General features: G+C 37.3%; 1 protein-coding gene across 1 annotated transcript in view; it reads left to right on the forward strand.

The window, feature by feature from the left end:
• Positions 1 to 13,194, forward strand: part of TPD52 (tumor protein D52) — a 118,702-nt gene that overhangs the window by 53,095 nt on the left and 52,413 nt on the right. The window contains exon 6 of the mRNA XM_039385304.1: positions 5,212 to 5,393. Within this exon, the coding sequence (XP_039241238.1) occupies positions 5,212 to 5,393 (182 nt within the window). The remainder of the gene's footprint in view (positions 1 to 5,211; positions 5,394 to 13,194) is intronic.

Genomic DNA, 13,194 nt, shown 5'->3' on the forward strand with positions numbered 1-13,194 from the left:
TCATCCAACCTAGCCTTGAACACTTCCAGGGATGGGGCATCCACAGGTTCTTTGGGCAACCTGTTCCTCCAAGTGCTACAAAATATAAGCAAGTCATATGCAGTATATTGCAAGTACAAGTATTTTGTTCCTCTTTATTGTTTACACATCTGTTGATAATAAGGAAGTAAGTGAGCCCCTGGCCTGCAGACCTGTAGCTTGTGAAAAAATAATGGTAGGCACAAGCCTTCTTTGAAGGAGTAGGTTGTATAATACTGTAGTTATTAATGTTTATTGAGGCAATAAAATCCCTGATTACTGCTAGGCACAATGTTACGAACATGTTCAAAGTTAAAGGTAGATAAGGTACTTGAAAACTTATTTGGTTGAGGGGAGGCTGAGAGCTGTCCATCTCGGTGATGAGTTAAAGGCATGAGGGCTAAAATTTGAGTGATTATATTCTGAGACCAGAATAAAATACATGGAACTTCTCAATAAAGAGTTATCAGCATTAGACCAAATAGTTTAATGTATAAAAAGAAGGCAGCACCTCGAGAAAGCACTGGAAACTGTAATTGCTTGCGTGCTTGTTTGTTGAAATTTCAGTTGCTGTGGTCATATGTCAGTCCTCGTAGTGCTCCTCCTGAGTCTTCAGCATTGTTTCTTGGGAGAACTTAAGTGTGCAGGGAGACCTTATTGGCAAAAACAAAGCTTGATGATTGTTCTTTGATAAATTCAGGAGAGTTCTTGAGTTGGCTATGCCCATTGTGCTGCTTCTGGGTGAAAGGCCATTAACTGATGGATGTCACATTTTGTGGTATATTGTCAGAGTTGGTCTTGGTGTCCTTAAGGTGATATTCTTCTGCACAATGGAGTTTTGACGTGTTGCATTCATTTGAGTAAATGTAGTAGAAGTACCCTAGAGAGGAAGAATAGACTGCATGAATCGTTATGAGCCGCTACCCTGGTAATGCCTGCGACACTTAAAAAATTCATGGGATTTAGGTTCATATTTAAGCAACAGTGCACACTTCCAGTAGTTAAAAGGTATGGAAAATTAAGGTCTGCTGGACTGGAAGAACATAGCGAAATTTCTGAGGTTGCTTGTTGAAATAAGTGCCTTATCAATTTATACTTGTTCAGTGGGTAGCTTAATATATTGGGGTTTGGTTTAATATTCTTTGTAGCAGGCTCCAAGTTGTCTTTCCTAAGTGAAATAGTACGTGTTGTCTCAGGAGTTGATCTGTTCAGACCCCTTGCAGGACAAACTTGGTTCAGGTTGTTCAGGGCCTTTTCCAGTCCTCTTTTTGGTATTCAAGCTGTTGGGGCCTTTAGCTATTGTGATATCCTACTAACCTGTTACTGCAAATCATTTTTTCCATTTTGTTGTTTCATGTAACTAAACTGTTTCTTTGGGCAGAAAAATCTTTCTAACTATGGAAAACAATGCTGAGGAAAACAAAATTCGATAGTTATAGAGGGTTGTGTTCTTTGTATGCTGCTTGATGTTTATGTCACTCACCCCTTAATTGTAGCAATCAGATTACCAATCTCCCATTTCTTCTCCGTGTCTCATCCATACATCTCACATTCCAGCATGCATGCTGCTTGCCTTTGCAAGCAAACAGAAGGCACGAAGCCTGGGTTTTCAGATATTTTGCTCAGTGGGTGGGAAAGGACCTCCCTGCTTGTACAGTCATAGGCTTTGCTCCAGAAATAGTATGTTACATTCCTCTACTGGAGTTACTTCTTTTGCTTGGATCTTACTGGGGTTTAAATCTTTGACTTTTCCCACTCTCTGGTTAATATGTATCATCTTGGAGTTCCGTTATTGGAAGAGCTGTTGCTTTTTATTGAACTATGCGTGCAGAAAGGTGTCCAAATATTTGTGAAAAGCTTTGAAATCCAGAAATTGGAAAATCAAATGAGTTAGGCATCTAAGAAGGAGGAGGTGAAAAAAGCCTTTATACTTCAGGTACTTGAAAAGAATGTGCCATTTGTGCTTCTGAATTTTGTAATATTCTCTAGTTTTTGCAACTTGACATATTATCTGTGCATTATCTATCAGAACTGCGTGGTCAACACTCCTTGAGAACCAGAGAAGTAGAGTGTTTAATAAAGTATGTTACCCCTTTATTATACAGTCTTACTGTTTGTAATGCTGCTGTGGAGAATCCAGTTAAGGAGATTTAGAAATCATAGAGGAAAGCACTCAAAATGTCATTAAATGCTTGAGATAAATTGCTGTTTAATGAGATCTCCTTTAGGTTATGCAGAAAACTGGAGAAAATACTGCATTTTGTCTCACTCTATTTCTAGACTGTCCACAAAATAGTCCTTGATGGCAGTAACTAATGGCGTCTCTTGAGGATTCTTGTATATGTAAATTAGCTGTTTGTGCTCTTGAGAAGTTCCTCTCCACGACAGAATAGAGAACACTGCAGACTTGTAGGCCTGTGGTAGAATTCAAACCAATTCCCAATAGCTTATTGGAAAATTTTCCACAGTGAAGAATGGCAGAGGATTTCTTTGTACTTTAACATCTGTATTTTACTTAAATCTGTGTTCTAATAAGAAATGAGCACATCTGTGAGTGTGTAAAGATAGCACTTGTGTGTTGTGTGCAGAGATTATTTCACAGGCAAGTTTGCACATGGGAGAATTTTGTATCTGTATTTTTTCCTGTCAGGAAAATAAAGGAGAGGGTTGTTATTAACTAGAATGGACCATTTTTAGGTGATGAAAACAGGACATCCACAGGATATTAGTGTACTCACCTTCATGATGTGGAGATAAATAGTTGCTGCTTGTGAAGTTTTTTAAGTGTACAGAGCCTACCCAGTGTACCATTGTATGAAGAGAACATGAATGAGGTGAATGCCATTTCATGGGTGTAACTGCCAAGAGATGAAGGAATTTACTTTGAATTGTATTAATTGCTTAGCAAAGAAATCTCAGTGTTGCTCAATGGCCATTACTAATGCCATCTTTGTAGATAACTTAGGAAAATCTCCTTCAAACCAAACTCAATTCTCTTGATCCTCTTTAGTAGCTCAGGCTTTTTCCAGATAATGTACATGTAGGAAAAGGCAGTTCATTTGTAGTGTCTGATTTCAGTAGCATTCATTAAATTAGTTGAAACCATAGGTGGACTTCCTCATCTCCTGTTGAAATGTCCAAATAAAGTTGCTCTATGTGTTTGTCCATATATATCCTACAAACGATGTCACTTGCCTGCCTCTGTGTGTGGTTTTTTTGTCTTTTTTTTAAGACTGATTTTTGTACTAGTTTGCCTTGCATTGAAGGATAACAGAAAGTAGTCTGGGATGAAATGATAGTAGTCCTTGTCATCCGGAGTTTATATGTTGCTGCCATATTCTTACCTTTGCCCTTCAGTGGTAGACCACTGAATTTGCACTTTATTGTACCTTAGTTTCCCTTGAAACAGGTTTTGGTATTTCAATATGATGATTGATTTGTAAACTCCTTCCCAGACAGAGTCATTTTGAGGGGGATGTCAATGTTGAAATGTTTTCTTCTAGCTTACAATTTATACATTGATTTAAAGTTTTCCACTGCCCCCTTAATTAATATGATAAATCAAATTTAAATACTTCCTCTTACTGTTTCCTCTGTGTTGTATTTTTTTTCTTGGAGCACTTACAAATTCATCCTGTATAATTAATTTTCATGTATTTGAATTCAGACTGCATTGTGAAATTGAAACAATCCTATGTTTGGAACCTTATCTGATATTAGCTTTCCTGTGTAAAGTCCTACTGCTCTGTTGTGGTTTACCACTGCCAGATGCTCTTTCTGTGGTGTGTGTGCGTGTTGCACATTGTTCAGCCCTTGTCCTTGGGATGCCACATTTAACAGTTCCTGTTTCTGAAGCAGCAAATTTACCAGGTGTCAGATCTCCAGCTTATGATTCCTGAGGCTATGTCCCATCAGAAAATTCGTGCTATTTGTGCCTTCCAGCAGAGCTGGAATTCAAAACTGTCTCATGTTTTGACTTCCCCAAGAATAAAAGTTTCCAAATGTACAAGTGGAAAATGATGGCATTATTCTCTGTTTATGTGAAGTATAGATGGATTTTCAGCATCTGCTTGAAGTAATCAATGGGAAAGTGTGTTTTTGAAGCCAGCAGATCACTAAACCTTAACTTGCTTGATTATTTTGTTCAGTTTAGTTCTTCTGCTGGCTCCAAAATAGTTTGAAATCTTGCACAAAGTAATTATTATCAGTTAATTACTGCTAAATGTGGGGAAAAATTAATAGGCTGTAATTTTTTCCATCTGTTTAGCCATCTATAATATTATTTCCTTAGATTCACCTTCAGGTAGGTATTGCTTCCAAAATGCTTCTCCCATTTCATTTGTTACTAGCAAGAAGGCTTTTCTTACTAATTGCTTTTCAAAGGCAGTAATCTTAAAAAGTGGTCAAATGTAGTATATCAGGGAAAGTATATGTGAGATTGAGTCTCACTTTGATATAGCTTGATATTTTCACCTGGCATACAGTGGGAAGCCTATGATAGTCAGCTTTCTCAGGTCACAGAACAGAGATCTCTCTCTCCATGAAGAATAGCAGGAGGAGTTTATGTTCTCCCATTTTCTCAAAGCTTTATGAGAAGAAACTGGCATTTTGTTTATTTAGTTACTTTGATTTTGTAGAGTGAAAAATGAAAGAAGTGATGGTTCAAATTTTTTTTTCTTTCATTTATTGGATTAATCCTGGCCAAGCTTTCTGCTTTTGCTGCCTTGGCAAAATGGTTTTTTTCTTTAAAATAATGATTTAAGTACTATTCATTTTTAAATAGTTGCATGAATAGCTGCAAAGTACTAATTCTGGTTTGGTTTTCACAGAGGAGATAACAAAGAGATGTGCAAAGTTCTTTTCAGGAGCATCTCCTACATTTGGAATGCATTTTTAAATTAACTTACTTAACCAATAGCAGAACTTGCTGATGTTTTCGGGAGATGCACAGTGTGATGTTTTTCTATGACTCAATTAATAAAAGCTTACCTTTAATGTGTAAAATGTTCGGAGATGGAGAAATGTACAAGGTGCCTCCTTAGAAGTCTTGCTAAAAATGTACCATACACATGAAATCTTTACTTGTTATTCAATGAATCAAGCCTTTTTGTATGTTACAAGTTTTATTTAATTCCTCCTTCAGATAGCATGTTTTATGAAATGCTTTTTCTTTTTTTTCTTATTTGTCTGTAGGTTCCTTCAGAGAAATCAGAATCCTTTGCATCCATGTTGAGACGCTCTCCTTTAATTCAGATGGGGCCTGCCAAAGATAAAATTGCCATTGGTCAAATATTCCATATCGTAGAAGATGATCTTTATATAGATTTTGGTGGCAAGTTTCACTGTGTGTGCAAAAGACCAGAAGTTGATGGAAAGTAAGTAATAAAGTTACGGCAGGTGATTAACATATGTGAAAAACACAGTGAAATGCTTAGCCAAAGGGACTTGACCATTCTGGACTAAGCTTAGATAGATTGTATGAATCTTGTGGTCTAAACTGTGGAAGATAACATATTGTGCAGAAGGAAAGTATGATCACAAACAGATCTGTGTAGCTCAGACATCGTTGTCTGGAATGGAGGTTCCTTTGCACACTTGCTTTATTGTTATCTACATTATTCCAACTTATGATGGGAAAAGGAAGTTACTGGGTGTTTTGTCACTGAAGAAAAGAGAAATAATTATCATCAGAGTTGTTAAAACAAGCACTGTTTATTGAAATCCTTGTGAGTTTTGTGGATGTGGAACTTTAATCCCATGTAAATTGCTTCTTAGGCAGGAGCTATCTATGCTAAATATGTAAACATGAGGTGACCTATTGGGGAGTTTACATGTTATTTGTGATAATATGGTTCATAGCAGATGATCAGTGCTAATGTGGTCAAATATTCCAAATTGTAGCAGGTGACTTTATATAGATTTTGGCATAAAGTTTCACTGTGTCCTGAGGTAGAACAACTGTGGTGGAACTAGAACAGCTGCATTCAGGAATACAGTAGTTAGAGAGCTAAAAGATAAGGAAGCAATGAATTCTAGTGGAAATAGTATTTACAAACTTTCTTGACTGTCTTTAGCATGTTATGATTATATATTACTCAAAGATCTCTTGTCTATTTAATTTGTCTCCAGGTTGCTTTAGCACCTAGTTTTTAATACGTAGGCAAAATACTATATTTTTGCATTCATAGCATCAGAATATTTTAGTCCATCTCTTTTCCCTCTTTTTTCCCTGAGAGAGGAGGAGCATCTTTATTGATCTGCAACATCACTGGTTCTAAAACATTAAATATGATTCCCGTTATAATCAGTTCTGAAATAGCTGATTTAACAAAAAGAGATTTAACAAAAATAATCGCACATTTGTGTGCAAATCTGTGATAGTATTTTATCAGAGCATTTTTGTACTCAACTTCCTTTTTTTGTCAGGTCTATGACTTTCAAAGCAAGTGTGATTGATATCCCAGGATGAACTGAGTCCTTTGTGCCTGTCAAATTTGACAGCAGATGAAGATTTTCTTAGTCTTTTGCTGCTGCTGTACTGATGAAGCCCTTTTTGCTCTTTGCATCTCTTGTTAATGCTAAATTGAGATGAGCTTTGCCTTTCTCAAGGCCATTCTTGCATGCCTGAGGAGTTCTTCTATATTAATCTCAATCTATGATCATTCATTTTGGTTTTGTGGTAGAGTTCAAACTGAAGCTCCCTATTCAGCTGCAGGAGCCTTCTGCCAGGCCTGCTCAACTTCTGCACCTTAGGAAGGACCCTTCTAGAGCATTGAGGAGTTTGTCCTTATAGATCAGTGACCTCTTGTGGGCACTTTATCACTTCAGGACAGCTCCTCCTCTTCCCTGAATAATCCAATATCTACTGTTCTGAAGCCCACATCTCTCTTCTGCCACTTGCCTTTCTCACTTTCCTTCGGTGTTTAAGCTCTCATTGGTGGTCACTGCAGCTGAGGCTGACACCAGCTACGATGTGCCCAAGCAGTTCTTACCTGCCCGTGAGTGAACATGTCCAGCAGAAGACCTGCCCTGCTTGGGCTGTCTGGCACTGCTGGTAGGAAAATGTCACCAGGGCACTCGCTCTGGTTGCTCACTCCCCTCTGTGTTTGTTTTTGCTTGAGCAGACATAAGGACACTTGAAGTCCCCCATGAGAACCAAGGCCTGCAATCGTGAGGTGGCTTCTGATTGTTTGAATGAGGCTTCATCTGCTCCTCAGAGTCTGTTGGTGCACACTTTGGTGCCTTTGGAAGGCAATAACTGCTTCTGATCACCAGCATAAAGGTCAAACTAGAGTATCTTCTACCAAAGCTTGAAAGTAACTGGGTAGAATTTGCAGTGTGTATTTAGATCTGTGCCAGCTTACACTGGTGACTGCAGTAACGTTTTTGTTACTGTTATTTCTGTTAATTCACTTGCTGACAAAAGTGACTGTATCACCATATTGTACGTGCCTGTAACCAGTAGAACTGTTTACTGTTCTGCTTGCAAAATGTTTATTGTTAGTGCCAAGGAGAAGAACAGGCATTTTAATTTACAGACAACAGATGATTTTTTGGAGGCCATCAGTTCAGGACGGAAGAACCAGATTTAATCTTCAGACGTGGAAATTCATGATACCATTTTTGTGAAGTCAGTCTTTAGTACCTGTATTCCGATACTGATTTTCAGTTTTATTGTACTGTCTTTTCAGGTTTTTGGCAACACCTCCAAAATATTAGTTTAACATCTTTAGAGGAAAAAATCCCTCTCTTGCCATTTATGTAAGGAAGTATCTTGTGAGGACATGTGCTTTTGATATTTCCTTGGTCATTTTGCTTTTTTCTCAGCAGAAGTCAACTATTTTCATGATACTGTAATAAAATTTTCTTTCTCTTATATGATGTCCTGTGCTCTTCGAAAGTGCTACAGGTTACTTGAAAAGAATCAAAAAGTCTGCAAGAGGTTCTTGTCTGTAAAACTTGTTATCTTAAACTGCTCAGTCTGATTCCTAACAGTTGTGATTTCTTGGAATGTCCATGTGAAAGACCCTGTAGTGCTACCACCATGTGACCATAAAAAAGGATTCCACCCTAAAGACTGTCTTGAGTAAAAACGTGACTATGAAAAAAGGTGTCCCTCACTTGGAAAATTTAAAGTAGCTCCATAAATACATTTTTTCCATCAGTTCTACTAAAAGAAATGTCAACCTTTAAAACAAACAACAAACAAACAAACCACCACAAACTTTAAGTAAAAGAAACCTTAGAACAGTAATGATGCAAAATTTAAACAATAAACATTTGAAGAATTTGCTAGCCATTTTTGTTTGGTTCTCATTGATTGTTTTCCTTCTTTGGGAAAGCTGTTTCATAGAATTGCTATCAGCATTGGTGGTATTGATACTGGAAGAATACATCAGCTTAGTTAGAGATGAAGCATGTTGTTGGTAAAATTTCACTGGGGTCAGGCAAGGGTGTATTTGATTATAAATTTCAGCAGTGTTTTATTTTGGATTTATTTAATGTGTCAGGAGTATTTATTGCCATTACAAGTTCAAAATCGCATGTAATATATGCTGGACTTATTAAAGATATACTATAATTAGTAAAAACATGTTTCTTGATACAGTTTCACTTAAATGCTGTATTAAGTTTGCATTTTATGCCAAGAGCATAGCAATTCTGTTAAGTATCCAAAGTTTATACAAATGAGAAAGTATCTGTAGGAAAGAAAGGTTCCTTTTCAGTTATGGGAAGAAACTGGTATATTTTTTCTTTCTTTTAACATGCAGAGGAAATGAAGTCCTAAAGAAGAAAGTATCTGTCTTATATCTCCAAATGAGCAACAACTTTATCCATGGCAAAAAGGTGCTGTTACAACCTGCTTCTGCCATTATCAGATGGAATTCCTAAGAAGCAGAAAATACGGGAAGGAACTGTGCTGACACTGCCTCTTGCATGGTCTGCACCTGTACTCTTAATGACCAATTCCCATCAAAAGCACAATGGCTTTCAGCAATTTTCTAAAATGTAGGATTGCAGGACCAGCTTCCAAAGAGGATTAAACTGCACCTCTCCATGCCAGTGTAATGAAGCTTTATTTTCAAAGACTGCTGTAACCCTCCAGCAACTCCAGTATTATCAGGCTGTAGGATCAGAAAGATGCTTCCTTTATGCTTGAGTATGCAGCTGGTGCAGGGATTTCCAGTATATCCTGTGGCAATTTTACTTGACACCTTTTATACAGTGTGTATTTGCCAAACTTAAATAGTAGAGAAGGGAAGAAATCATTTGATGCTGGTTGTGATTTAGAACATGACAGCTTAATGAGCATCATAAAATATTACCTAATACTGTTTCTGCAAATTGTATCAAAATATTTACTCTGTTTGAATGACTGCCAAGGTGAATTTTATTTGGGAAACATTTTAAATTCTTCTCTTTGTTCTATTTTTAAAATATTTTGTAGATAAGGGCAGAAGGGAATCCAATTTAAAATAATATATCTTTTTAGATTAGGTAATATGAATAAGGCTGGTTGTTTTCTAGCATATTCATTTTATTAAGATAGTCTTAAATTTAAGTTGATACTGACATAAAAGAACTTGTAAAAAAAGAAATAGAGGTCCATGGAGAGAAATGCTGTTCAGGGGGAAGGATTTCAATAAGACACCACTTGGTTTAGTTCCAGTTTGTGTAGTAAACAAAGTTCCTGTGTGTTACCTTGGAGGGTGAGTTTGGAATTAACTACTCCATTTTGATGTCATGTGAATATGTTTCTTCAACACTGAGTGCATCTCAGCCAGACTGAGCTGCCTCACACAAAGCATCTTGCTCTGGGTGTGTGGCAAAGATACCTGCACAAGGGAAGGTGTCGGTGTGGTAAATGCACTCTTTGCTTGCTGAACGCTTGTTTCCCTGACTGTTATGTATGTCATGGTGCAAGATTACTATGGAAAGGTTTAGAGAGATGATGTTGAAGACATAAGCTTTCTAACTTTCCTTCAAAATTAAATGGAGACCAGACAACTGTCAGGGTGCTGGACTGATAGAGAGACCCAGCATCCAGCTCCCATCCCCAAGGCCTTTACTTTTTCTTTGCCAGAGGAATCACAGGCATAAAATTAATGTTCAGCCTAGTGTCTGTGACTAACTGTAGTATGGGCCACTACAGGATATGTATCTGGTGGCAGTGGAGAGACTTAACGATGGTTTCCTTAGAGTATGTATTTCTTCCCTGTCCTGTACTGCTGCTGACTGCAGTAGTGCTGCTCTGGCAGCCTGGCACATCGTACAGCTTTCATGTCAAGCTTTGAATGTTGATGGAACTATTACTGCTAAAAAAAAGAGGTAATGTGATATATAAAGGAAACATATCTTGCTGCAGTAATGCTGGTTTTAGTTGTACATGTTTGTTTTTACAGTGGTCTACTTCCTTCTTGCTGTCTGTTGCCAGCAAAATAGCATTTATCTGTAATGCGTAATTCTTGAGGGGAAAGAAGGTAATTGCTAACCAGTAGTACAAGTGATACAATAAATGGTGCTTTGGCAAGTACAATTTTCAAACTTGTGCAGATGCAGAAGAAAACAGGTCTTTTAAGAAAGAGACTGGAAACCTATAGACACTTAGTGATTTTTTTTTTAAATTATAAATGCGTGTTGAAGTTACTGATGAAATGCACGTGATGCTGGGTTAGTGTCCAAAATTGCTTCTGATTTTTGTGATGTAGTCTTGCGTAGAAAGGGCTCAAGGTCCTCTGAGGAATATTTTTTTAACTCCCACTTTCGGTAAGCTCATTCCCATGAACACAGTAACTATACTAGTAGAATTTTCTCATTCTCTCTGTGTGTTCAAATTGTTGCTGGTAGCTCATTGGCATTAAATCAGTGCTCTCCTCCTTCCCTGCTTCCCTTCTGTTAGGTTTTCATTCCCAGCAAGTCAGTCTTTTTCTTACAAGTCTGTCTAGTAGTAACCATACAATAGAAAAACTCTTATAAGAAAATGGAGAAAATGTGTAACCAGTTTCTTACAGGGAATGCGTTATCTTCCTTCCTTCCATCATCATTTTCTCCCATTGCCTCGTTCATGTGCTCCATTGCTAAATATTTGCACTCCTTTCAGGTTCATTCTCTGTATTGTTTTTTTCAATACTGATTGTTAATATATATTTCCAATGTAAATATAACATAGATTTCTAACTAATTACAGTTTTATATTATTATATCTATTCAGTATTATAGAAGTTAGTAAGTCTTTTTAGCTTACATATTATTGATCAGTTTTTTACCAGTATTTTGCCACTGAACTGTTAGAGTTTGCAGTTCTGTTGTATCTTCTTAAGCAGTCACAATGTTTTAGAGGTGGCTGTATTGCAGCAGTATATAATATGTACCTTCTATTAATACTTTTGGAAAGTTCTGTAAATAATTTTTGCTCATTTATACATAATTAAAGCAGAAATTACAAAACTTACTAAAATACTTATGTCTATAGTCTTATTTAGTCAACATCAATAGTTACCTGTCCTTTCACACAACATTTTCTCTTTTCTTTTGTAATCAGCTCTGATTTGTTGTTGTTGTTGTTGTTTGTTTGTTTGTTTGTTTGTTTTTGGAAAGTATTTCTTACCTGTCAAAAAAAAAAGTAGTGACGTAAATAAGCAACTTGGGAGAATTTGTAAGTTTATATGACAGTGATTTCCTTTGTGCCTGTAATGTCAGATGGTTTACATCTATCAGTGCCATATTGCTGACATTTGTAATACTAAATAGCTATCTGGAATCAAAGCAGTCTTCATACTTCCATGCTCTTTCCTCATCCTCCTTGGCTTCCAAGTTGTCCTACCTGTCAGGTAAGCACCTGCTTATTGGAGGGCAAAATTCCCCTGCATTTTGAAAGATGAACTTAGACTGTATTATGATTTTTGAATTGTTGAATAATTATGACCTGCTCAAATTTGCTGAAGTGTAAAACGAAATGGGCACATACACTTTTCTGAATCTCTTCCAGTTTGTATCTTTTATGGAAAACATAATCAGACAGCTGGTCTCCATGCTGTGAAAACCAGTCTTTTTCTCTGATTAAAATTACGAAAATGTCATGTTGAAATTCTCTGAGGACCAAGGTGGTTTGCACTAGTCATCAGCAAACTTGGTTTTTGGCACTCTGGTCAGCCTTTGGTCTCCAGCTTTACCCAAATGGGAAAGGGGGAAATGGGAAGCAGGACTGATGATGTCCTGTTCCCACATACAAACATTGCAACTTAAAAAGGAAGCCTTATTGTTTATACTGAAGAGGGCTAAATTCAAGGAGGTGGCAGGAGCTCCCTTTTCTACAAAGCTTCCATATAGTGCAATTCACCATCGCTGGGAGCCCAAACAATGCACACGGTGCCACTCTGTCTGCTGTCGAACAATTTCAGCTCGCTTTTTTTAAAACAGACATGAAGAATAGCCCTGTGATTGCAAACTTGGTCTGTGTGCTGCAGCAATAACCTCCAACTTATTTATAGCATTTTGGAAATTACAGCATTTTTATCCCCTATGGACACAGCTTATTATTTGCTTGGTTTTTTACAATTGTGACTGTTTTTGCCACCCACTGTATATCATTCTTCAGTGGTTATTTTCAACCACAAATGGAGGTGTTGGCTTTGTGTGGTTCTGTAATACACAAGACTGTGCTTCCAGAGTTCCCGGAGCCCAGAGTCTGTAAACATTTTTTTGAACTACACTGTAAGTTTTTCATCCCAGATAGGTACTTTAGAGTTTAGTTAATGTAATGATACCATGTGACAGGTGTTGGTTATCAAAACTACAACTAATCCGTATTAATGAGGCATCCTGCACAGCATTTGGTACAGAATATACGGCATAGACCTAGGATTAATGCCTCAACAGTGCATGTGAGCCTGCTAATAATTTTTTCATTTTAGTTTTTGCTTCTGTCATTAGTTTAAGGTAGCAGGGAGTTATGGGATCTGATGACCTTTGGAAGAAAAAAACCTCACAAAACTAGTAGCATTTACTGGTAAAAACATTGTGCCAGCTCTGTCTTCCCAGGGCATCATGATAAATGGGAGATGGAATATGCTGTGTAAAACGTCTTGGGAGAACAAAGCAGTCCATAAGGTGGCCTGGAGCTTTTTTGGCAATGTCAAAGTCTGTAAATACTTTTTAAGCCACACTTTTTCTCAT

Source organism: Pipra filicauda, unplaced genomic scaffold (genome assembly GCF_003945595.2).
Source record: "Pipra filicauda isolate LSUMZ 115617 unplaced genomic scaffold, ASM394559v2 scaffold400_size1120237_pilon, whole genome shotgun sequence".
NCBI lineage: Eukaryota > Metazoa > Chordata > Aves > Passeriformes > Pipridae > Pipra > Pipra filicauda.